This window comes from Camelus bactrianus, chromosome 26 (assembly GCF_048773025.1).
Source record: "Camelus bactrianus isolate YW-2024 breed Bactrian camel chromosome 26, ASM4877302v1, whole genome shotgun sequence".
Taxonomy (NCBI): domain Eukaryota; kingdom Metazoa; phylum Chordata; class Mammalia; order Artiodactyla; family Camelidae; genus Camelus; species Camelus bactrianus.
In genome coordinates, this window is record NC_133564.1 from 15,502,117 (window position 1) to 15,528,069 (window position 25,953).

General features: G+C 48.5%; 1 protein-coding gene across 12 annotated transcripts in view; it reads right to left on the reverse strand.

The window, feature by feature from the left end:
• Positions 1–25,953, reverse strand: part of DCTD (dCMP deaminase) — a 112,414-nt gene that overhangs the window by 19,381 nt on the left and 67,080 nt on the right. For 8 of the 12 annotated variants that reach the window (XR_012502422.1, XR_012502423.1, XR_012502424.1 and 5 more), the window contains exons 1-4: positions 20,108–20,225; positions 18,416–18,530; positions 18,011–18,146; positions 1,134–1,250 (exon numbers count right to left, since the gene is read on the reverse strand). Coding sequence is in view for 7 of the 12 variants with exons in the window: in XM_074353415.1 (XP_074209516.1) it covers positions 1,134–1,250; positions 18,011–18,146; positions 18,416–18,523 (361 nt within the window). In the remaining 5 variants the exon portion in view is untranslated. Of the gene's footprint in view, positions 1–1,133; positions 1,251–18,010; positions 18,147–18,415; positions 18,531–20,086; positions 20,226–25,953 lie in introns of those variants that run through there. The other 4 variants (XM_010953320.3, XM_074353416.1, XM_074353417.1 and 1 more) reach the window with 2 other exon arrangements.

The following is a 25,953-nucleotide window of genomic DNA, read 5'->3' on the forward strand; positions in this document are numbered from 1 at the left end:
AATAAATGTAAAGTGAAAACATGTCAAATAGTCAAGCTTTGATCCGATTAACAAATTTTCTATACTGCAGGCAATCAGATATTCTTTATTCATAAGGCAGGGACTCCTAACTCAAGAGGCTACTAGGGGTAGTGAAGAATGCTGGCAAAACCAGAGGTAAGTACCACTGTGCTTCCAAGAGCAGCTCGGGAGGCCAACTCAAGCCGGCCTGACGGAGGGCAGGTCTGTCTTCTCTCCTGTCTCACCAGGCAGTGCTAACAGGAGGGCCAAGAACCTGGAGGGTACTCCACACGCCCCCTGCTCCCCTCACAGCCTCAGCCTCAGAAGGGACCACAGGAAGCTGCTCTCCCCGGGTGCCTGCTGCCGTCTCTGTGCTGAAGGATGGCGAGGAAAGCTCTGGCAGGATCGTGCCCCGCCGGCGAGGAAGCCCACGACATCCCTTAACAGAGGCCCCTGATTCTGATCCCAGCCGACCTCTTCTGCTCAGGGATCTGCGGGCTTGTGATAAACAGCCCCGTTAAAACCACACATCTGGCTAACATAGTAAGTCTTTAAATCTCAAGCTGAGCCTTTTACAGAGATAAAGTGTAGCTGAATCTTAGGTGTGACAGTTTGAAAAAGGTGAAATATTCAGAATACAGTGGTGAAGATTTATGGTAACCATAAGGTAAGAAAAACTGAAGGAGTACCATTTGAGTCTTATGACACATATATGCAAAGAGATGTTTAGGTCCTCAAATCTCTACCATATATTAGACACAAATTAAAATTTCATATAGGGACTCCCGGCTGACCTTGTTTCTGACAGAGGTTCATTTCTCTCCCTCCCCCCCTAATCTATGCACAATATGTCGGGGAACAGTAAATTGGCAGTAATGATATGCAATGCCTGTGTTGTTTTTTGGCAGCTTGCAGTTTAAGTTGCAAACTAAATTAAAAACACGCTAAGAATCACAGAGGATGCAATTAGTCTTAGAATACCTGGCACCGTTCAAAAACAAAACACAGGAAATATCTTGCAAAGTTGATAGTGCAATTAATTTAGACCTAAACAAGAGCAATTTCAGATCAAACACGTCTGCAACGAGCAGGCGGCAATGCAAATGTGACAAGTGGAACGGCCTGGGTCCTACCTGCCTGGATGATGAGCTTAGCACATTCATTACACGGGAACAAGGCGACGTACATGGAGCAGCCTTTCACGTCCGCCGAGTTTTTGTTCATAATGGCATTCAGCTCGGCGTGGCACACTGCGGGTTTGAAGGAGAAAGAAAGAAAAATCTTTGATTGCAGCTCATGAAGAATTTGCTAATAGTACTGAGGCATTCCATTTGCCCCTCTGAAATAACACAGATAATAGACTCAATTTTAAAAAAATTGATTAGAAAAGGAAAGTACTGAGAAATGAGGGCCACGCGGTCTGACAGGTTGGCAATCAGCAGCAGGACAGTTCCCGGCGGCACCGCCGGGTCTGTCAGCGCCTAGAGCAGCCGGGAGGGGCTGAGGTCTAGTGTCTTCGCCCACCCTAAGCAGAGCAGCAGCTCACTGCTCCACAAGAGCCTGGGGCCGGGAATGGCCAGCATAAAATGGCTCATCTATGTGTTGAGGTGCACACGCAGAGATCTTCGCTGTGGCCGTCAAGAGGGCAAAGAGCAATCTGAAGAGCAGGAGCATCAAGGAGTGAAGCTACACGCTTCTATCCCGAGGGACTTGCTGCGCCTCGTGGTTCTCGGCCCACAGACACCCAAGAAGAACACCAGTGGATAACCAGTAGTTTGTCCTTTGTAAGAAGAACATCCATCCACTTAAGGGCAATGAAAAGTCAAGTTCTTACTATACTGGCTCGTTCCACTAAGGATCCCCAAACGGTGATCCAAGGTCATCTCCAGACTTATCTGAATTCAACATGAATGAGGCACCCTCCTCTCCTCTCCTCTCCCACCCCCGGCAAAGCCCACCACCTTGCCAGGCTGTTTGGAGAGTGTTCCCACCACCTAACCCACTGGACGCTCCTCCTGAGGGAGCAAGTTTGTACTCACTGGCTCCGGTCTACTTTGGAATCCCCCACCTGCTTCGCTGAGTGGCTGTCTTGCTTTCTAATATCATTATTTAAAGTTTCTGGGTGTGTTACCTAAATCTGTTCTCCCTGGGGCGGTGATTCACAAGCCTGTCTGCCTGCTGCAACCCGCCAAGGAGCTTCCGTATCTGTGTCCCACCCCTGGAGACGTGATGCTCTGGGGTGTGGCCTGGGCTTTGGAATTTTTAAGAGGTTCTCCCACATGATTCCAACCTGCAGACATGTTTAGGAAGCACTGCCTTATGGAACGCTCTTGTATCTGCTGGGGGACTTCACACACGCTATGCACACAAGTGCTAGATAAGTGTTGGTTGAACTTACTTGTTGGTTGGCCATGGTCCAAACCATACTAAACTCCTAATTATAAATATGGGGGCCCTCCAAGGTCTCCCCTTCCCTCTCCAACTCATCAACCTTCTACCCGTAACACCTTTGTCCAGGAGTGCTGAGGCTGTAAAACAAAGAATCTTGCCCACCATCCAGTTCTACAAGGATCAAGCCATTAGCCACGGCAGTCGCTGACCTACGATTCACCTTGAAAGGAATTTAGGACGAAGAACAGGAAGAGGTGCTCTGTGCTTTGGGAAAACAGGCAATACAGGCTGACAGAGAGAGAGAGATTTCATGAAAAATTAGACACAAATTTCAAGGAAAAAAAAAATATCTTATGAACCCAGATTCTTGCATCTTCCCATACTTAGAAAAGCACTAAATTCATTAACTGAGATCTGTTCCTTGTGACCGGCGGTAACTGAGATGTATGGTGACTGCACAAACTCCTTAGGCCAAATCATATATACACCAGCCTCTCCCCACCTCTTCGGAGCAGTTGCCTCAGAGCTGTCTGAGAGGCTGTCTCCCGGGCTATAGTTCTCAGTAAGACCCTGAATAAGTCAACTCACAGCTCTTATGTTCTGCGTTTTTCTTTCCGTCAACAAGGCCTTGGAAGAAGCGTGTCCTAAACTCATGGCTCTCATACATTTCAGCCAGGATGTACTCACTCAGTCGCTCAGTGAACCTTTATGGAGAGCCTGCTCTGGCTCAGACAGGATACAGACCCTGGTGCACCAGCCTCCCCAGGCCTCCCGTTTTCGGGGTGGGGGGACATCACAACTGTCTCTGTGAGTCACACGGCAGCTCTGTGGTGCTGCAGGCAGAGAGCTGACCTGGGACCTCTCAGGAGATGTTGGGGAGCGCCCCTTTGAGTCTACGAATACCACGACTCAGTCGTGTGTAGAAATGAACAGTCTCTGGCATTGTTAACAAAATTGAAAGGGAAAAAAAGAAGCTGGCTGAATCAGATCACAGCCTGTCCGAGAATATAATCCCCGCTGGCTGCAGAGGGACCTGAGCCTGGCTCCCCGAGACTCTGTCCTATAAACCCTGAGGGGTTGGGGGGAGGAGGAGAAGGACTGGACGCTCATGGGCTGTCAGGGCGCTGGGCTCCTTCCTGGAGACCGAGATGTTCCCGAACTGCGATTAACACTGCTTGGTGTTGAAAACAATTAGATGTAATTGTTCCTGCTATTTCCCCCTTGAGGGCAGAGCCCAGTCTTCTAGGTTCTTTCTAACTCCCCGGGAGCCGAACACTCTGCCACAAACATAATGGGTGTTAAATATTTATTGAATGAATAAAGGAGGAAATGCAGATTCCAATTATTGATGGTGACATTGGGAAATACAGAAAAGTCCTCTTAAATTCAAATATCAGAACTATGCTTTCCCATCTAATAGCTACATTTTGATGGTGCTGGTATTAATATTCAGGACTACGGTTTCTGAATCTGTTAGGAAACACAATGATATTGTTTTCTTTTGAATCTCTAAAAAGTGTCACATCTGCAACTATCTAATTCATCCGGGGCAGTTTGGGGCAAAATTTAACACTGTGTGTCTGGATTCATTAATGAGAATTATCATATGAAACAGATTCCCTTGAGCAGTATCCGCCATCCCTGTATGAAGGGCGGTTTATAGAAATAATACACAGGACTATGAACAGACTTTCTTTCTCTTAATTACCAAATCACAAGATGGAAAATATAAAGTTTCTTGTGAGAGAAACAAGAGGACTGCTGGGCATTAAGAGTGTGAGGCACACGTGAGGCTCCGGAAAAGGAACGGTCACAATCCACAGTCCCACACACTCAAAGCCAATGACAGAGACAAAACGCAAGCATCCCATCCACACTTGACTGCTCCGGCTCACCCCGGCACCCCTCCAACTTCAGACTCCAAAAATCCCCACCCCCGACACGGGACCCTGTCGCTAACACTTGCTCCCGGGCCTGCACCTGAGGGCTGCGGGGAGAAACCTCAGGCCCAGGAAGCCCCCAACACCCAGCCCGGCCCCTCCCATCTCGTGACCCCCCTGTGCCATCTGTCCGGATGCTGAGGTCTGAAAGGCTTCCCGTTGCTGGCCTGGTGACCTCTCAGCTCCACAACTCCCACCTCTGCGGCTGTGACCCTGGCTTCCCCTCCCAAACCATCCTGCGTCTCTCCTCAGGGCTGACCCACCCCGGAGGTACCGCGCAGTCAGGCCTCAGGCCCCAGGCTGTCCTCGAAGCGAAACCGGGTAGATGCACTTGACGACTGTCCCTTCAACTTCTGTAATGCAGGTCAATCAGAGTGGGCTCTGGGGACTCATTGACCCGGCCTGGCATCTCCCCTGATCACGTGACCGGTACCTGAGCGCCCTGGCCCAGGACGGCCTTGCTCTGGGGCCCTGGCCGGCCTGACCACAAGGCCATGCACTTCCCCTTGTATTCAAATCCCTCTCCGGCAAGTCTGTAGAAACCAGAGCTTTGCCACAAGAGCCAGCTCTGGGGTTCAAGGCCCAGTATGTGCTCCTGCGGTTTGTCGGAATAAATGAAAAAGTGCATTTCCAACTAACTAAATAAAAAGCAGTTTTTAAAATCCCAAGGTCATCTGATTTTTAGTTTTTTCCTAATATGTCCAGTTCCCCTCCTCCATCCTCTAGAACAGCTGATCTGCTCCAAGACAGGCTCTCACTACAAAACGCGGGTCTCCTCTCCCGTGCCAGCAGCAAGGCCCGGCTCTCAGCCCTGCGTCACTCAGCCGTCACCCATGATGCTGGCTTCTCACTACCTCCATCTACAGACTCTCAGAGAGCAGATCTACTTGTAAAACCCTGAAATCCCCATTGTTAACCCCAATTTCCCATCTTCTCCTCAGGCCTCTTCTTGGGGTGGTCTGAGTCTTCTCTGTAACTGCTCTCACTATGATAAACACTCCACAGATATTTGACGGCAGTAAATTAAAGAACACATGTATCTTTTCCCAGTGCTGGCGTTTTCACGGTGTGGCTTAGGAACAGTTGCAGCAAGAGCTACAAATAGGCCTGGAAGCAAAAACCAACGAGATGGTTCTGCTAGTGATCTCAAATTGACCATAGTTTTTATATTTGTAGCTTGAATCAGGACCAAGTATTCCAAGGATACACAGCGTCTAAAAGTAGTCAGAAGACAGCTAAACTGTCACAAACACACGCACACACGCGACGGATTCTCCATTCACCCAGAATTACTCATCTATGGCTGAGTAATAAGCAAAAGAAATCTCCAAACACTACATGTATATTTGTTAAGCACAAAGAATGACACAAAACCCTTCAATGATTCTCCACATCATTTAAGAGGAAAACAATCAAAGGCTGAGAATATCAGATTAATGCTTATAAAGTTCTTAATTGCTCCAAGGAGAACTTCTGTTTCAGGTAATTATGAGATACTTCATATGCTTTGGTCTTTTTTTTTTTTTTTTCCTTTTCTATTACTAACTGTCAGAATTCAGAACCACATTAACCTTGGACCACTGAGAAGAGATCGTATAATTAGAAAACGGTATTTTTCAAATTCCCTCTTACCAGGGCTTGATTAATCCTTACTGTCTCATGTAGGCGTTCCTCTGGAAGTTTGACAAATTAACAGGATATATTCCATCCTTGGCCAGGTTTAAGAGATTCAACGTTTTATAGATTTAACCTTCCTCCCATTTGATGTAAGACTAATACAGTAACTATTTTAGACAGTAGCAATAGTAAGGTTACTTTAATTAGGTTAAAAAAAAAAAAAAGAAAGAAATCTCGGAATAATGCTAAACAATTGCTAATTGCTACACAAATAATTTAATAGTGTGATTCTATCCAAATGATGGCTACGCCTGGGGCCTGATAAAATTTGGGGTCAGGAAAACTGGCTTTCTATTCCAGTTAAAGAAACTCTCCAGGTTACTGGAACTTCTTCATTTTCAGAAGTGCAGGATTTTACTTGAAGAAAATGACTTCCTCGGGCCTGAGGGGTACTCAGCCAGGGCTGACCTGGAAAGTGGGGCGGCCGGGGGTGGCTGCTGTCATGGGGCGGGTGAGGGGTTCCAACCACGAGCACCGGCGGAGCTCAGCCTCCTCGCACCGCCCTGTGCCGCACTTTCCGGGCTGTGCTGCTCACACCCCGGGGTCCCTGGGGAGCGCTCCTGTGCCCCCGACTGACAACGGTGACGCTCCCAGGGCTGGGCGGCACCCTGCACTCAAACGCGGACAGTCGGGCTCGCTGCCAAGGCAGACGGTCAGGACTTGGGCCAAGAAGGGTGTGCTCACGGCCGTGAAAAGCTGGGGAGCCTCACCCCGCCAATAATAACTGACTCAAAATGGGGTACCCGGTTCACGACTGACTCGTGCAGCTTTTAAAAAATGACTCAATGTTCATTTTTACAAGAGTTTCCGCTTCCAGTCTGATGACAAAGTTTTTTTGTCATTACTTCTTGAAATCAGGATCTAAGTGTGTTCTCACTCCTGGAGTCGCACAGGTACCAGTGGCTAAATCAGGCCCAGCTCTCTTGGAACAAGGGTACCCCCTGCCCTGGGTGCCCCCAGACAACCTGATGGAGGCTTCCACGGAGGGGTGCGGCATGCACCCACTCCTCTAACAGATCCACTTAGGGGGCTGTTTCCCTGCTTCTGGAGATAAAATGGAATTTCAACTACTTATTTCTTAATTATTGAAAGATACCCTGACAGGGCCTCATCCATCACTGCCAGCCTTCAAAGAACCCATCCTTCAAGTCAATAATTTAACAGAGTAGCCTCCAAATTTAAGCCCCTCCTTCAACTTCCCACCACCCCAGCACCCCCACGAGGGCTATAAAGTGTTCATTATTATGGTTCCCCCCCAAATCCAAAGCAAACATTTCTAGAATTTGGACCCAAACAGCGTCATTCCTCTCTCCACCTACCTCCCCTCCATGAAGTTTCCGTCCCTGTAAAGTAGCAACTGGATTCATTATCAGAGTTTTCAAAGGATTTGAGGTTAAGGCGAGCAGGGGACAGGGAGAAGGAACTGACAGTTTCATCTCTGGTCTAAGGCAACTCTAAGCACACAGGCCGGGTCACCCACACCCCGCTCGTCCCCGCCGCTGCTCCACACCCCCACCCCAGAGCCCCTGCCCACAGCCTGCCTCTCTGACAACCTGGACTCTCCAAAGCCTAATTCACTCTCATGCCTTCGCAGACAGACCTCTACGCCTCCCCTGAACCCAGCCGGAGGGGCATCCCTTGGTACCCGGCTGTAGCAGGGAGAGAAAACGGCTCAAACCTGCAGGCCCCTCCCATGACACGTGCGGTGCTGAGTTCTGGCTGCGGGCACAGCGCTTGCAGGGCAGGGCGCTGGGGCTGCAGGAGCAGGTGGGTCCAGTCCCTGCAGAGACCGTGCCCGGCCAGGCAGGAGACCCCCAAGCACAGACAAACCAGAGGGCGGAGCCAAGGAGGCAGGAGAAGGGCCAGGGAGATGTGAAGTGTTTCCAAAATCCAGGAAATGAGGGGTTAAATGCCCTGTTTGTAGGCAGATGGGGAACTCAATCTGCAGGCAGTGTTGCTTCTGTAGAAACATGTATTTGGGTTACAAATGGCTTTCAGGACAAAGGGGGTCTAAGCCCTGGGATTTGCCTACAGAAGGGTTCAAGTTCCAGCCTCACTCAGCTATGAGGAGGAATAGTAACACCTTCCCTTCCTCTCTCACTGGGGTTACAGCGAAGAGCTCGTGAAGAAAACGGCAGGAGAAAGCTTTGTGAACTAGAGAGAGCTCTGCCGCTGGAGCTGCTGTTACCATGTCAGAACCGGGCTTGCTTTCTGAGAAGGGGCAGCCTGCTTGCTGGCTGGTCCTCGCGCGGATGAAGACCGGGGCTGGGGGAGCCAGGAGGTGACAGGGGACGGCACTCCAGCCTCACCTGGCCACACCCCAGCCATCCCACCCCACGTGCTTAGACTCAGACACTACTTCTCCCCGGCCCCGCCTCATGCACAGGGAGCGGCCTTTCTGTTCAGAAGGTAAACAGGGCCCCACTAGCTCTGGCACTGAGGGGCCCACAATCCCAGTGGAGAGATGTTGGTTATCACAGCCTCAGTTTGTGAGTGAAAATAAAAACAAGTAATACTGACAATGGGGAGGATCCCAGCCCTGTCCTTGGAAAGGGCCTGGAGCCCGTCCTGCGGTGACCGCGTGCCCAGAGGGGCGGTCTCGGCGGAAGAAAGCAGCAGAACAGGATTCTGGCCTGATCTGGGATCCGAAGGGGCAGCCAGCCCCTCCAGGCTCTGAAACACCACCTGCCGGGGCCAGGCCACTCCCGGAACACCACCACCTCCGGGCTGGTCGGGAGGTGCCGGTTCCTGGAGCCACCCCACAGCCCTACTTCCTCCTGCATGTCCCCTCTGCCACCGCCGCACAGACTCTGCCCCCACCTTCTAGTGCCACGACCTCTGGATGCTTCGGTCTCTCCGCCTGTGAAATTCAGAGACAGAGACGGGCCTCCAAGACTGGCCACCAAGACCAACCTCTGAGAAGAGCACGGCATGGAAGACGGGCTGGGTAAATGCTGGCACCCCGACCACTCCTGCCGGGGCGCCCCGGGCGGCTCGGCTCGGCCCGGCCGGACAGAGCAGACGTGTCCCTCCCTCTCTCCCCTGCGCTGGCCCCACCCGCCCCTCCCTCGCGGTCCCTCGCTAAGGCTGCTGGCAGCAACTCAGGGCACCCGGGGAGCCACTTAGCCCCAGTGGTTGTGCTCAGGGCTAAAGAGATTTCTGACTGTGGTATTTCTATTACTGAGGATAAAGCCCCCAGAACTCTAATTACATGGCCTCCCTACGTGCTGAGGGCGCACCATCGGGTCAGAAGGAGGAGGAAGTGGAAACACTGCACTTCATCGACGGGTGAGCATGCCCACCTCCCGCCCCACTGTTCACACGCGATGCACACTGATGCCTCACGTGCACGGAAGAAGCAGGGACAGAAACAGCACACCCATCGCTGTCTGACAACGTTGTGCTGCAAATACCCACTACAAAGCTTCAAAGCCTCCCTCTCGGGTTAACAGCTTTTAAAGGTGAACTGGGACTGACCAACTGGCACTGGGACAGGAGTCAGGACGGGTCTGTTCTGATTCCAGCTCCACAAGGCACGCCTCAGGCAACTCACTGATCCGTTTTAGGCGTGGAGAAGATGGGGCTTAACTGATCTAACTCAGGAGTCTGGAGGTGAGATCCGTGCTCCTGACCCTGCCCTCCATTCCCAGGACAGCTCCCCAGCTCTCCACCCACACACACAACAATCTTTCTTCCTCCTCCCCAGTGTCTGCACCTGCTCCCGCTCCTCCGCCCTCCCCTTTCAGCCGACAACCTCCTCCTCCCTCACAGAAACGCTGCAATTGATTATATCTCTGCCTGCAAATCCTGGAGCCTTGGTGTGGCCTGTCACCCGCCCCCCCTGCCCCCCCACAGTGTCCCTCCCCTCATTACTAACCTATGAGCTTGGGGGCCGAACCTCTCACATCCTCATCCATCTCTGGATTATTCAGCCTGCAAGCAAGTATGTGCTGCAGAAACAGATAAAGACCAGACACCCCCCCCCCCCCCCCGTGCAGACAATACCGCCTCCCTCTCCCCCACCACCCTACCACTCTGAAGCACCACGCATCTCAACGCTGGATCTCTGTCAGCTGCGCCCATGCCCTCACCTTCTGTTCTCCCTTCAGCTGGCTCCAGCTTGCCTTCCAACCCCAGCGTTCTGTCGGAGCTTCTCTCTGCAACGTCCACAGTGACCTCCATGCTGCTAAACCCCACGGACATTTCTGTCTTCTTAGACCTCTCAGCAGCCTCTGACGTGGCCAACTGCTCCCTCCTGGAAACACTGCTCGACCCGCTCCCGGCTGCCCTATTCCTGCTCTGTGGATCCATCCTCTCCCTCCAACCTCCGGCCATTATGGTTCTCCGGGATCCTGCCAGGGTCCAGTCTTTGCACCCTCTCCCTACATCACCTCACTCATTTCCATGATGTCACCCAAATGCCACCATGCCACACTGACACCTCCCTCCACTTGCACGACCTAACAGCCTCACCGGAAGCTCTCACAGACACCTCCAACTTCAGGGGTCCCAATTTCCCTTGATCCTCCCCCAGACCTAGGTGCTCTGGTGCTCCGGACAGAACTGTTTGGAAGGGGTGGATCTCCACCCCCCCCCATCACCCAGCTCTCTTGAGACCGCCTCCGAAGCACATCCCTCCTCACCCAGCCCCCGGACAATCCACTTCCCACACTCACCAACGGAATCTTTTACATCCAAACTCTGGACCCTGTGGTCTCCCAACCTCACCATTTAGTCCAGCCTTCACCAGCTAAGCTGGGGCCAATTCTCTCTTCAGCACACAATGTTCCAGTGCTTTCCTGCCTAGGGGCCTTCACCCAAGCATCCTGTGGAATGCTCTTCCCAGCCCCGAACGCCCACTACCCCATCTTTCCCCAATGGGGACATAAAGGAATATCCAGTAACATCTGTTTATTCCATTCACGCCTACCTCCTCCACTACTAGTCCGTGCGCTCCTTGAACAGACCACTACATTACTTCCTGCTGCAGAGCACCTGGCGCAGAATACGTATAATAGATGCCCTGTGAATATTTGCTGAGGAAATGAATGTCCACGGGCGAACGCACCCTGAAAAATGTGATGTTCTTTAAAACATAGTTATGAGTCTTAAAAAGGAAGCAAGATGCCTTGAGAACTCACCAACAGACAACTCAAACTGAGACAAGAGTAGATGACTTACTAGCATTTATGTCAATTCCTAAAAAGTTCTAACTTGCTTGCAGAAGGGAAACCGACAAGGAGGAATTCTGCTTCCCTTTTCCACCTAACTCAAAATTAATGGCATTTTGAACAAAGTCTTTTAATTGCTGAATTTAAAAATTCATGCTTGGTTATTATATTCAATATTTTAAATTTACTATGGCATCTATCATTTGAAAGAAGCAGAAAGAAAACTTACACCTCCGCTAATTGGCTGGGACCTACGCGTCAGGAGAGAGAAGATGAAAGCTTCCTCTCATTCTAACCCCCAGCTCTCACCAATATTCTAACTTTATCACGGGCGTTCCCGGTGCCTGGCAAGTACCTATGTTTCAATAAACATCGGCACGTGGACTGATTCCCATGAGGATTTCTCAAGTCCTTTCTTTCTATTTGGTCTTAGAACAACCTCTTGTCTCCAAAGAGTTCTGAGCGGGCCACCTCTGTTCCTATATTTTCCTGGGAGGTTTAGACTTGGGGTCGTTTTGTTCACTGCTGTCCTCCAACCCTTTCCAGTCCGTGTTTGTGGGGTAACCTCCACTCTTCAGCCTCCCCCTCCTGCCTCTGTGCACAGTCTTTATCCACCTAATATTTATCTCAGAACTGGGGCAAATCTGAATCGCTGGAAGGAGGGAGGGAACGAAGCCTGTTTCTCTCTATTCATTTGTCCACATGCACAGACGCACAGTCTCTCTGTGTCGCTGCCACCACAGCTGTTGGCCGTAGCCTTCACCCGGGATGCTTTCAGAACTCACCTAAGAACCCCGAAGCAGAGAAATGGCACCCTAGTCGAATACAGTCAAAGATATATTGTTTAATTTTCTCCGAGAATTCTAGAGCTGGAGGAGTCCTCACTGATTATTTATTTCATACAGATATAAAGAAGTAAACGTCAAGTCGTGTATTCACCAACCCCATAACGACTGCGTTTGTGGACCCGGGCTCCGGATGGTCATCAGTCCAGGGTTCCAATAACTGTCCTCTTCGGCACTGAGGGGCTATTCCTAGCTAATCTGCACGCTAAAGGCCTGTACAGGCCCATCTAAATACAAAACAATAGGCCTAAGAAGTGAAAGTAAAAAGCAATATAAGTATTTGCAAACACCTCTAGGAACCAGACTTTATTGCATATTTCTGGGGATATACCAGTATTAACAAAGCTTATGGAACAGTCTTGATGAAAAGAAATCAAAATAAAATAAAACTTTAATAATCCAGCCCCATTTCAGAAAAGACCCGTCAAAAGCAGCCCAACCGACACAGAACAGATCAACGGAACAAAGGCTCCAAGGGTCTTCAGTGTCAAGGGCTCCCTGCAGCCACACCGTGCGGGACCCCAGAGTTTCTCCGCACAGACTCACCAAATGTGCGGAATTAAAGCAGCTGCATTTATCATTCAGGTAATTCATGTGCTCGCACACTTAACATAACCTAAAATAGGGTGAATGCGGCCCTGAAATTTTATTAAGCCTTCGAATCTCTCAACAAGACCCTTTATTTAGAGAGAGTACAAAGATAAACTTCAACCCACTTCTGCTGGGCATCAGTTTGGAAATCACTAACCTTCAATTACTTTAAGTTTTATTCTAAGCTTCCAGGAGGTAAAATGACTCATTATAAACAAAGACCAATATGTGTATTTTTGTGGGTAGATCTGATCCCACAGATGAACATCTTAGCTTTTCCAACATCCGCTCTGCAGAACAGGGAGTTGTTGTTACTATAAAACCTCCGTAGACACTCATGGTGAAACAGTAATCTTGAGCCTCTCAAAAATAATTAGTCCTGAATCTATCCACTAAAATACATAGATAAAAATCAAACAAATCCACAAAATCATGACTTATTCTTTTCTGAAGACCGTTTATAAACACTGACACCTGCAAGTGAACGTACACTATTGTCAAGCTGGTTAATTCTCAGGGCGAGCCTCACACGTAAGCCGTCATGTTTCCCTATCTAAAACGCCACACAGTGAAACCTGAGTTTGCCCCTCAATTCATAAAAACAATCTACTTTATTGCTTTCCTGTAAACTTGCACAAAGGTTTTCCTTTAATTGTACTAGGGATTTTGTACGAAACTCCCTCATGAGACCCACTGTCCGGCCACAACGACTGGATGGCCACTTAGGGGTGTTGGGACACCATAAGAGAAATCAGAATCCTGCAGAAAGAGAAACAGCAAGTCCTCAGATCCACGGATCTGCCTAACAAAACCAGAGGCACTCAATCTCAACTGGCTGAGGGAACAAATTTGATCTTAATTACACAGAAGCTCTTACAAGTTGCGAGGAAGTCCCAGCTTAGGAAGGATCAGCCTCCTAACTTCTTAATAAATTAGTTTCTCAAGACTAACCTTTCGGATGCCAAAGAAACATATCACAGGCGTGACAGTCAGGAAAATGTCAGTGTTCGAGGGGGTAAGGCAAATGGCTAAGTAATCACTAAAATGACATCTACGCATGCTTAACAATATGCTAAATCTGAAAAATAAAGATTACATTTAAATATAAAATTTAAAGGAGCACTGCCACACACAGGCAAAACTGTCTGCAGCTGTCATGCTGAACTGTTGCCTTAATTAATTCTCGCATTTTCCTTCCCAGCATTTATGTCCCTTTTAGATTTTTGCTGCAGAAATATAAACTGACTCTGGAAAAAAGTCCCATGTCTCCACTTCTGGCCGGTGCACCGGAGACAGGGCTACCGCCCTGTCTTGGGACATCACTACTACGGTCCCTTCCATGAGGAAGGGCATGATGCAACACGCAAGGCAGTCCTGGCTTCCTGGCTGACTGGGGTGGAAGAGGGGGCCACGCAAGAGGCGAGCTTCCCTGCAAACCCCCTCCCCAATGGGACCAGCACAGCAGGAAGACACACGCAAACCTGGTGAGCATGGAGAGTGCTGCTAAAAAACGGGAAGTTTAACAATGGCTCCCGAGGAAGAAAGAAGCTGATTCTACCCCAAACCTCTGGTTGGTAAACCAGGTCATCAAAACAGGTTACACAAACCCAAGGAAACAGTGATCTCTGAATTACCACGTGTATGTCACCTGCATTTTACAAAATTGGTATTTTGATTACGTCGGCTTCCCGGATGAATTCCACCAAGAGAAAGGAACTGGAAATGTCAGCTGAGTACTTCACCCTGGGTTTAGCAACCACCCCCTCATGAAAATTAAGATCTTCCAAAGTTTTTTACATGGTAAATGAGATCAATCTGCTGCTTCCTGGTTTTCCCATTGTCATTCATGTGAAAAGGTGTCACTATAATAACACTGACTTCTTCCTGCCACTTACCCTTACTGACATCATACTACCTTTTGGATTTTTCAGGAAAAGGATGAGATGAAAGGCAGTTTCCTTGGCACGGGGAATTTTTCACTTTCCACATTAATACTACATTGTAATCAAATAGTTTCACGAGGTTTTGATCCTCAGCCTGGAAGAACAAAAGCAGCCTTTAAAACGTCTCTCCAGAGACACAGCCCAGAAGGTGCTCTGTCTTCCTACTGTCACATGTCTTCTGTGTTCACCTCCCTCCACAAGGTGTCAATCAAGACGAACGACTTCCCCACTTACAGCGTGAATGAGGAGAATTAAGTTGTGTATGCTACTGGTAAACCCAGAGCTCCCCTTTGGGGAAATGGTGAGGCAGGCCAGCTGTGGATGGCTTTCTGCCCAATCCTGGGTTCAGGCCACCACCACCTGACCCTTGCCCTCTGGAGGGGTTGCTTCCTGGATGCCACTGTTTGCTCACGTGCATAGTGGGAAGAAGAAAATGGGTGGTCCACTCTGCCACCACCTACCCACTTCAGAAAAGCTGAATTCCTGAGCTGCCCCACAGGAAACACAGAGCACTGGCCTCAGAATTAGAAGCTGTCACTCTGCCTGTGTGGCACTGACTTAGTTACTTAGCGCTTCTGGGCCTTCACGTCCCCATCCATGAATGAAGCAGGTAGCTTAGACCCTGTGGGCATGATCGTGGAAAGTCCTATCACAAGAAAAAAAATGCTTTTGTTAATGTATCAAATACCGAAACATACGAATCATCAAGTTGTATACCTCCAACTAATGTCATTTTATATGTCAATTATACCTCAATTTAAAAAAAAAGATGCTAATAGTTTAACTAGCATTATTTAAGGGTCTTGGAAGTTTTACTGACATTTAAAAGAGGGTCCCCATCTATTTAAAAGAATTAGGAAATCAGTTGTCTAGAATTTACATAATCTCTAAAGCTCCTTTACAAGGATGAACACATAGTCTATCTTTTCTGAGACAGCAACCTAGCCACCATTCATGTCAGTGAGGAGAGAAAGGGTTAAACCCAACCCAATTCTAGACATTATCACTTATTTTTAAGGTTAATTTTTAAGGTCTTAAAACAGAAGTAATTTTAGTCAATTATTACCAATCATTTCTATTCCATCCAAGGCTACCAAAACATTTATTCCTCTGTGGTCCGAAATCTTTTAAAAAGATCAGACTGAGTGTACAGTTTACAGCTAGTCATAGTTACTGAGACTTAAACCCCATCTTTACATGTATTATGGCAGAAGTAATACTAAATGCCTTTTAAAAACCATTTAATACCTTCTAGGACTTTTACGGTACATCAAATTACAAGTTTACTCTTTGTGAAAGAAGACTGTCTATTCTGTTCTAACTGTTCTAACACAGCTACATGTAAAATGAATAATTGATAAGTAAAGGGGCAAAGAGCTTTGAAAACCTGGAGGTATCACATGGAAAGTAAAAGATAATGCAGACAGCCAGCCAGTGCCCTGAAACGGAGCAACCATTCAACAGCAAACAATCAGCAAAGCTGGGCAAATGCCTGTGTGGGTTTCTCTTTAATTTCTTCTGGGAAGGAGCTCCGAAAGGTACTCTCCAACTTGGACAAAAGGCAAGTGTCATGGAACAAACACAAAGCTACTGGAAGGGAGAAGTCGGGGGATTCTGAATGTGCTGCAAAGCCACGGGCTTCTAGGTCACTGCCAGAAATGTGCCCGGGGCTCACGGCGATGGAAGAAGGCACAAGTCCCACTGGGACAGCCGCTGGGTAACCAGTGAGGACCCTCGATGCCAGCCCAGCCACGAGCCTCTTTTTGCAATCAGCCTCAGTGCCACAGCCTGACACCTCCTAAGAACTGCTCAATGGGAAGCTCAGCCCCAGGGCCCGGCGCTCACTGCCTCAACTCAGCGGACAAGGGCTGGCCTACTCACACACTTCACTGCGGACCCTGAACGCCCTTTCATTTTTGTGATCTTTCTATGGGACCTTAAACTGACCTGTGAAAAATCACCTTCGAAGGCGCCTACAAACAATGAATCACTTTCCTTCTTTCCTGTCATCGAAAGCTTACAGAATCAAAATCAGGATGAGAAGTTTCTAAAATATGTTGGCATGCCTTTCCTGTGCTCCACTCAGCTAGAAGCTGAGGCTGAGACAGTTTTATCCTCTTTTCCCCAGGATCTTATACATCCTCCCCCTACGAGGGGGGAATTAAATGGACTAACTTGACTATGAAATCCTCTTAATCACTAAACTGTTTTATTCCCCGAAAATTGCGAGTACTTTGTAGTTCTCCCCAGTCTCATTCCTCAATTCCTTCTCCATCTCGAGGCACAGTTTTTTTTTCTTTTAAAAATGAAGCAGTTGCCCTGAAGCAGCTTAAAAAGAAATTTATGGGGCTTATTTAACATGATTAAGGTCCAGGAATATTAGTAAAAACATATAAATTAGGCTAAATGTAGACTTCGATTTCTTCATGAGAAAAACCTGGAGGAAAAACCTACTGGGGAAGGGCCAATGGAACAGGGGGCTCAGGTCACGCCTGAACCCCGTTTCCTGAAGGCACATCTTTCCCAATGGGTTGGCCTCCATCTACTTTACTCCCAACAGAGCGAGTCTGTTCATTTCCAAACATAAACATAGGTCCCAACAGTATGAAAACTCAGCAACCAGCGGATGCAGCTCCGTGTGCCTCGTTACAGCATCAGCTGCATATCCACCAGGGAATTAAAGGAAAAGTGAGGCCGGGCTTGTCCCTCCCAGATGGTCCCTGAAGTGAGTCTTCCTGGGACCCATGTGGGCAACAGATTAGAACGAGCATCCTTCACTAATTTAAAGAGGAAAACCAGAGATGGCCAGGCCAAAGGTCTTCGGTTCCCTGCCTCCGGCTTGTGGTCTGCCCACCGCCCACTCTGGGGCTGCAGCGTCCCAGGGACCAGGAGGAGGCTAGGGCATCGTCCACCTCTGGGTGTCCAGCTCACAGTTTGTGTCCTGCTGCCCAGAGATGAGCCAGAGCCGGATTTCCTCGATAGGTGGAGGGGCTGAACGAACCCGGCTTCCCATCAGAGCGAAGGCCTGGCCAGTACCCGCTGAGCTGGCTCTGCTTCCACGCAGCTGAGAAGCAAACAGCAGCTCCCCAGAGCCCCCTTCCCAGCTGCCTCCCCTAGGGGCTGCGACACCCTGCAGAGAAGCCTGCCACCAGTGCTCCGGCTTCTGCAGCCTGGCAGGCTGCCAGTGATACATGCCAGGCCCAAGCTGGGCCCACCCCGGGAGAGCCCTGGGCCCCAGGCTGGGCTGCGTGACTACTACCATGCCTCTACTTGTTGGCTTTCTTTGGATTTTAAAGGAGAGAGGCGGGAAATTGGGGTAGTTCAATAGGATTTTTTTTTTTCTTTCCAGCTGTTGACTGGAAAGGAAGATGATGCTTTCTGACCAGCTGTCGTACTTCAGCACTCCCCACGGCTATGCCCCTAACCAGAATGGAACACAAAGCGTGCCCTACCGTAAGGGTACTTGGTATCCAGGATATTCTCCGCTGTCCTCCTCCAAGGCAAGAGGTCATCGCTGCACCCGTTTGGCATTCCGTTGTACCCGATGCCCACAATCTTGTTTTCTGCATTCACGATGCAGGCTCCGACCTACAGGGAAACATGCCCAAAGGCTTGGTGACTTCAAGTGGCTGGCTGCCACTGGAGAGGCACGAAATGAGACCAGAGGCCTACGGCATGTGACAACTTCCTTTCTCACAGGAAAATGTAAGCTTGTAGGAATGCACAAAAGCCAGCAGATTCACTCTGCTTTTGTCAGTTGGCGGGTGTCCAGGGGCCTCCCCCTTTTGTAGTTTGCTCATCTGTGGGCATCTCCCGGTCTGTGAGTGTCCAAGCAGCCTCCTATAAAACTCACTTACCTGGGAATTTGGATCTTTGCTCCTCTGTGCCGATAAGAAGGCCACGGCCATGAAATACTCGGGCCATTCCAAATAGTCATCACGTTTTTTGCAGAGAACTTCGCTCATGCTGTGTCTAAAAGAAAAACACAACAAAACAGCAGTTGAGAAACACATTTCGGTCCAGTTCAACCCAAGCACATTGCAATTCTGGATCTCCACACTCAGACAATTTCAGTTTATGTTTATCAATCAGAAATCCCAGAACATGAACCCCAGACAGTCTCTGGTCTTAAGGGAAAAAAAAATTAGGAAATTAAGCTACTATTCACAGGTTTGGATTTCACCTGTATAGCGGCGCATTCCCTGATATTCCATCTATTTACTGCTGTCTCATAGGATTTTTCGCAAGTTCCTACATGTCTGCCCTACAAATCATTCTCATCCTTACGTCTCTCCTTTATCAAATGGAGCCAGCACAAGGAGGGGGGAGATTTATTGATCATTAGTAAATTTTAGACACCATTAAAGATTATACACATCATCTCACTGAAGCCTCATCCTGAGCTAAGGTAACCAACATCCTCTTTCTTACAGAGACTCGGAGAATTTAGGTAACTCGCCCCAAATCACACCAGATTATGATCCATGCCATTTGATTTCCATTCGGAGCTGTCCCAACTGTGATATTCACTTGTCCCTTCCCCTTCCCTCAGTTTCCCAGATGCGACAGAAGTTATTAACTCTGATACTGAATCAAGTGAGGAGGAAACATGAAGAGTGACGAGTGTTACGAACAGGGGGAGATTTGAGTAACCCTGGGCTATACTCACTGGCAGGCACAAGCTGTCTCTACAAGACGGAGTCCCTGACAGGGCAAACACTTTCTGATGAGGAACAGGGGTCCTTTCAGGGGGGATGAAACAAGGGCAAGGAAGGAGGGCAACACCAGCACCGGGTAGCTCCAGATAAGTTTTGAGAGCCTAAACAGCTAGGCTGAGGGAAGGCGAGGATTTCCCAACACCGGCTTTAGGATCTAGCTGTCAAGTGCAGCGAGCCGGTGCCTACGACTGGGAGGCAGCAAACAGGCAAGCGCTATGATCACCCACTAATTCATGCTGCCCCAATTCTGAGAAGCCTGAAAACCCTCTTAACACGAAGCGATGCTGGATGGAACTGGCTTACCACCCGGTTTAATGATTGGCTTCCATAATCGCTTCTGGGGGTCAGGATAAGTGCTGGCTAAACAGGAGATGAGGGGAGGAAGGAGAGGGGAGGGAAAGCAACTTATTGCTTGGTTTGGTTTAAGGCTCACTGGTGCCCCGAAGCCCAACTGCAGAAGCACAGGAGGAACAAGTCCAGGGAGATACCTCTAGGCACCAGCCGAGACGCAACCCACGCTCCTCCCACTGCCCCGATGCCGCTCGCCGGACGGAACCGCGCACCCCTGCGGCACACGTGGCCGCTGGAAGAGGCTGCTCTTTTCAGACCCCCCAGAACCCCCGCGCGCCCTCGGCTCCCGCGAGAGAGAAAGCGTCCTGAAGGCCGCGGTGCCCGCCGCGAGGCTGACCGAGCACGCCGGCCCCGCACGCGTTCCCCCAGCAGGTTTAACCGGGAAGGGGCGTCCCCGGGGCTCCCCGCGCCCGCGCCGCGGCCTCCCCACGTGGCCCGCGGGAGGCGGCCCCCGCCCACCGTCCGGCCCCGGTCCGCGACCTGCAGGCGGGCACCCGCCGCCGCCGCCGCCGCCGCCGCCGTCCCGCCGCGCGCCGGGGAAGGAAGTCGGCCGAGGAGGCGGGGCCGCCGCGTGGCCGGAAGGTGGCGGCGGCGGCCCGGGCGGCCGCGCGCGCTGGGGAGGGGGCTGGCGGGCGCGCCCCGGCCGCGGAGCTCCGCGGCACGGCCGCCGCGCTTCCTGGTCCCGGCCACACGGTTAGCTCGCCCAGCCCACCCGGAGGTCCGGCCGGCGGCCTTTCGGGCCGGCGCACGAAGCCCTCCTCCCCGGCTGCCTGTCTCCCTTTGTTGTGGGGGTGGTTTGGGTTTGCCTCTGACTTTGATCTGGTGGCGGCGGTCTCGCCGCCGCCCTGGGTCGCCGGGAGGGACTGCTCGCGGCCGCTCCCCGGGCTCTGACTTCATAGCCGTTCATTTTTCACATCTCTGAACCTGAGAGTCGTTTCTGTTGTTGATGGTGAAGGATTTGGGTTTTTTTTTAAATCCCCTACTTGAATCTACCGCCAGCTACTTAAAGCCCTCGCTATAAAGCACACGCACACACGCACACACGCGCACACACACACACACACACACGTAAAATATGTGACTAAAAGACCTGAAGGGGTCTACAGCAAAAAAACTGAAAGGGGCAGGGGCGGGAAGTAAGGAGAACTGGTCTGGGCCTTGGGGGTGGGCCTGCTGAGTCCCCGTGTCCCCGTGTCCCGCAGCAGCTTCCCTTTCCCGCAGGAGGGGTTTATTCGGGGCAGCGAAGTGGGTCGGGCGGGGAAGCTATGCCTCGAGGCACAAATGCCTCGAAGCTCAATTTGCATGATTGCTTTGTGCGGCCAGCTTATGGGAACTGCTCAGATTGTGTGGAAGGGCCTGAGGTGTGCGCTTAATTAAGCCTGCTACCCTGTCCCAACCCCCACCACCGGCCACACCCCTCCGGGTCTTCCCCATAAAGTTTGCTGGCTATTAAATTGTGCACATTTTGATACAATTGTTAAAAAGATCGGGGAAACGTGCTACAGGTCAACAGGAAAGACCTTGGGTGACGTTTCTAAAGTCATATGCTCCAAGGAACTAAGTCTGATTTTCTTGAACTGGCTTATTCTGTTCAGACTTCTAGCCCCTTACTCTGGTGGAACATTGGTTCCACTGCAGAGAATGACGAAAGAACCCCTGTCTGTTTTACACATGGGGCTTGAGGATATGTCAGCAGTCCGTAAATAATAGCTACTGTAGTAATTATGAGTTCTGATCAGCACATCCCAGATCTGAGCCTCTAATCCAAACAAAAGCTTGTTAACTATATTAATTTAGCCTAACAGAGGAAGAATAATGAGAATAAACAGTTGGTTCTATCTAATTTCTCACAGCAGCAGACACATCATCCTTCATCTCCATGGTCCAGCCTGTAGATTCAATAATTAAATTATGTACTTTGTTCGGTGGATGCCGGGAAAGCAAAGGGGAAAAATACTTCATTGTTAACTATAGAATTTTTTTTTGCCTTATAAGACTCAGGCTGGAAAGAGCTACATAGATTAAGATGATGATTTTTAATGTCACGTTAACTTCACTTGGCTGTCTTGTTGCCACTAAAATTTATTATATGCTGAGCCCCCGGTTCCTCTCCCCCTCCCAGATCCACTGCTTGGTCCGTGTCACACTCATCTATAGTCTTTGAGTCTTTATAGATCCATTTCTCTTCTTACCCAACCTCCAACCTATACATCACCAATTACTGCTGGTCCTTCAACCACAACATCATTAAGCTTTCTTCCTTCCTCTGCTCTGTAAAGACTGTCATACATAATTTAGTTACTTCTCATCATTCTCCATTTTGGTCAACTCACACACTCCTCTCTGCAATAAATTCAGGATCCTGCTTGCTGCAAACACATTACCCTGAACATTCCTGCATTTCACTGAAAGTCTCTCATCTTATAAGATGACATCATTCATAATACAGGAAACCCTCCTGATTCATGGTTTCACGACTTGAGGTTTCAATTATTCTACATCAACAGCAAACCTAGGCAGCCTAGGAGGCAGAAAAATGCATTCCTTGGTTTCTCTTGCTCATTAACACGTTATAACTCCAAGTGGGACTGTAGGTGTTGAATCTCTCTTGTTAATACCTTGTATTTTTGTTTATAATTGAAGATCTTTCTCCACCTACTGCAGACACAGAGGCTCACTATGTCTTCAGCCACATCCAGTATGAGAGGGGGCTTCACACGCAAGAACACAATCAGACGTCTGTAAGGATTGCTGTCACAGGCTTTGGCTTGGCTCCTCTATTGACAGGCCTGCGGGCTTATCTATGTCTGATCTACAGCATAAGCTCGAATATATTTCAGTACCTGGAAGGCGGGGATCCAAGATGAGACTCTTCTGGGGCAACTTCAGATGGGGCTCTGGTGGCATTCAGGGGTGTCTGCTCTGTCAAGATACCACTCACCACCCCTCCTACCACCTCTGCTCGCCCAGGAAAGGATGTGACTTGCAACGTGGAAACAGAGGCAGGGAGTCTGGAAAGTCACCAATCTGGGTGCGTGGAGTTTGTCATGGGAAAAGGGTACAGGCCTTGGAGTCTAACCAGCCTTTGATCTCCAGTTCCACTTCTTACCACCCAAATGACCTTCAGAAGGTACTTACATTCTTGGAGTGTTTTGTTTCCTCATCTGTCAAATCAACAACATTCATGCCTTCGGTTACTGTTTTAATTAATTCTCTATGTGCTGGGTGCTGTGAATACCAACAGTGAACAAGATAAACCACTTCTTGCCCCCACAGGGCTTACCCTCCACCCCCAAATAAATGCTGAATAAATGAACCTCATTGCCTGCTCAGTTTACACAGTAAGTGTTATTATAGGAGAATTCCTCCTTTGGCATATCTTTGTTCTCAATCCAGTGATTGTCAGGACTAAAACCTCTTTTCGTAGCTCAACAACTGCCCTTAGAGGCAAATTACCACTTTCGCTGATTTCTAAAGAAATAATTTTTTATGTTTCTATGCAGCAATTCCAACCAGAGAGAACTTTTCAAACCTGAAGTCAGGGGATAAGTGGACCAGGAAAGAAGTCAATGTAAACCCTAGAAAAAAAAAATTAAATACATGGTCTTGTCAACATATACAATTTTATATGTGTGTTACAGCAGGGAGTCATTTGTTCATATTTAATGAAAGGTAGACAGACTGCAAGTTGATATGATAGAATATTCCTATCCCAAAACTTCCAGATTCCTAGTTGTGGTGGGGGAGGGTAGCTCAGTGGTAGAGCGCATGCTTAGCATGCACAAGGTCCTGGGTTCAACCCCCAGTACCTCCATTAAAAACAAAAAACAAAAAAAAACCTTCAAGATTCCTGAATAGGATTTGGGTTCTGAGCTGAGGCCCCCAATTACCTTTATCATGACACATCTTCAAAATTATAATGAGACATAGAAAACAAACTTAGGGGTACCAGGGAGAAAAGGGGGTGGGGAGAATAAATTGGGAGGTCAGGATCTGCAGATACACAGTACTATATATAAAATAAACAGCAAAGTCCCACTGTATAACTCAGGGAACTATATTATAGAGTAGCTTGTAATAACCTACATTGAAAAAGAATATGAAAAGGAATATATGTAATGGAATCACTATGCTGTACACAAGAAACTAACACAAAATTGTAAACTGATTATACTTCAATTTACAAAATTAAAAATTAAAAAAATAAAAATTATAATGAAGATCAGACAGGAAGTATTAACCTGGTATGCACAGAGCTAGGTGCTTTGTTACTGTATAGCAATAAATGTTTGTTGACCAAATAAAGGAATTGAAAGCCATCAATTTTTTTGGAGCATCCTACGCATAAAGAGAAGTCTTCCTCTGTCTTCTCTATTATACCTCTCTATCTGCTTCCTTTTCTCCTCGCACTTGGTGGACGTGGAAAGACATTTGGTAAGTGAGACACTGGGGCTGGTGGGTTAGGAACCAAGGGTGAGCTGAGTTGTTTTCAAGACATGCAGTACCTTAGTCTTAGGATTTGGGTCTTGGCCTGCAAGTCACCAACCATCTCTAGCGGCAGAGTGGAAGGCAGCTGGGAGGCGGTGTGCCTCCCTGAGGCATGTCAGTTCTCCCTGTGACTTGCTTTTCCTCTACAGAGCTGAACTGGCAGCCTTTTTCATACAGAACTGGTTGAAGTTGATGGAAATTACACGTCTTATCACTTCTTAAAAGAAAAAAAAAAGATATATAAAATGTAAATCTAAAAGAAATGGGCAATTTTCTTGTACCGCTTTATAGTTCTGTGTAAGTTACCAAGTGCCAATCACTCCCACTTTTTAAAATTCAGATTTGTCAAGCAGCATGTAGGCTTTGAGTGTTGTGCAAGAAAAGATAATGCTTCATTTGGAACAGTCACTTCTGCTGGTTCTGCAAACGTGCCTACCAAAAGAGAATTGAGCAGATTGCTGGTTTTAATAGAAATATTAACGATCTCATTAAATTATCCCCTCTACTCTGGGGTCACCGTGGAAAGGAAACCAGCAAGGTATTATGATTCTGGATAGAAATTTCTATATTGACATCAAAGTCGCCACTCATTTTGCAGTGGGTATTTTGACTGATGTTAACAAGGTGAGTGCCCAAGAATCATTGTAAATGAAAGCCCCTGTTAAATTGTATTTGGAAGTTAATGGCTCTTATAATCTGCTTGAGATCTTGTGCCTTCCATCAGCTAGCTGGAGCGCTCACTGGGGGTAAACGTCTAAACTGAGAAAGCAAGAATCAAGTTAATATTTTAGTATTGCAGCTCACTACATATGTGTATATTGAGGGGAACATCTGTGGTCTTGCTGTGACAAAAATAATCAATGCCTCGAGGTGAAAAGTCAGCTTCTACAGGCATGAACAAACAAAATAAGGAGGGTAGCCTATTCTGTTTGAGTAACTATTGACACTGTTCACAGTAAGAAATTCTAAGCCTTTGTGCAGGAGGTGATGGTGGACAACATGGCAGTGACAAGGTCAAAGTCTTCAAAAGTCCCATTTTGGACCAACTTCCATCTGCTGCGGTGTTTGGCAACCCAGAGACGATGCAAGGTAGAGAGTGGTCAGCTACGGAGCATTCCGAGACACTCTGATAGTAATGCTATCTTTGAATTAGCCCTGGACTGAGTTAACTACCAACCAAAAGGAGTGGAAGGACATTTGTGAAATCATCCTCATGAGAAGGGAGAGATTTAATAGTTTGGTGGTTACAGTAACCACTATCCTGCAAGAAAAATCAATATCTACACAGTGTTAGAAACACACCAAGGGGTCCTGGAGCTAAGCCATATCACTGAAGAATAAACCCGGATGTGCTGGGAGGTTGCACACAAATACAACCTGGGCTCTTTTGTCTGGAAACCCCAGAAGATGCACTTCTTTCAGGATCGAGGTTTTTGGGTTTTTTTTTTTAAAGCATAGAATTTACAAAGCTGGAAGTGACCTTAGCAATCACTGAGTCCAGCCCCTTCTTTTTACAGATGAGGAAATAGTGGCCCAGAAAGATGACTTGGCTCGATCCCATTCACACAGCTGATCTGGCAAGATTGCCTCCGGATGCCACACTGCCCATCCCCGGTCTTAGAGTCTATGAATAACATCACAATTGTTCATTGAGAGCCTCTATGGAAGGCACTCTGCTAAGCCTTCCAGGAGCACAAAGAAAGCTGAATTAGCTGCCTCTGATTCTTTCCCGGAGAGAAGATAAAAGTACATAGTAGGTTAGCCAACATTCAATGGTTACGTAGTGAGGTCAGAGGACAATAAAAGAGCTGCCCAAAGTGGAACATCACTTGTGTGTC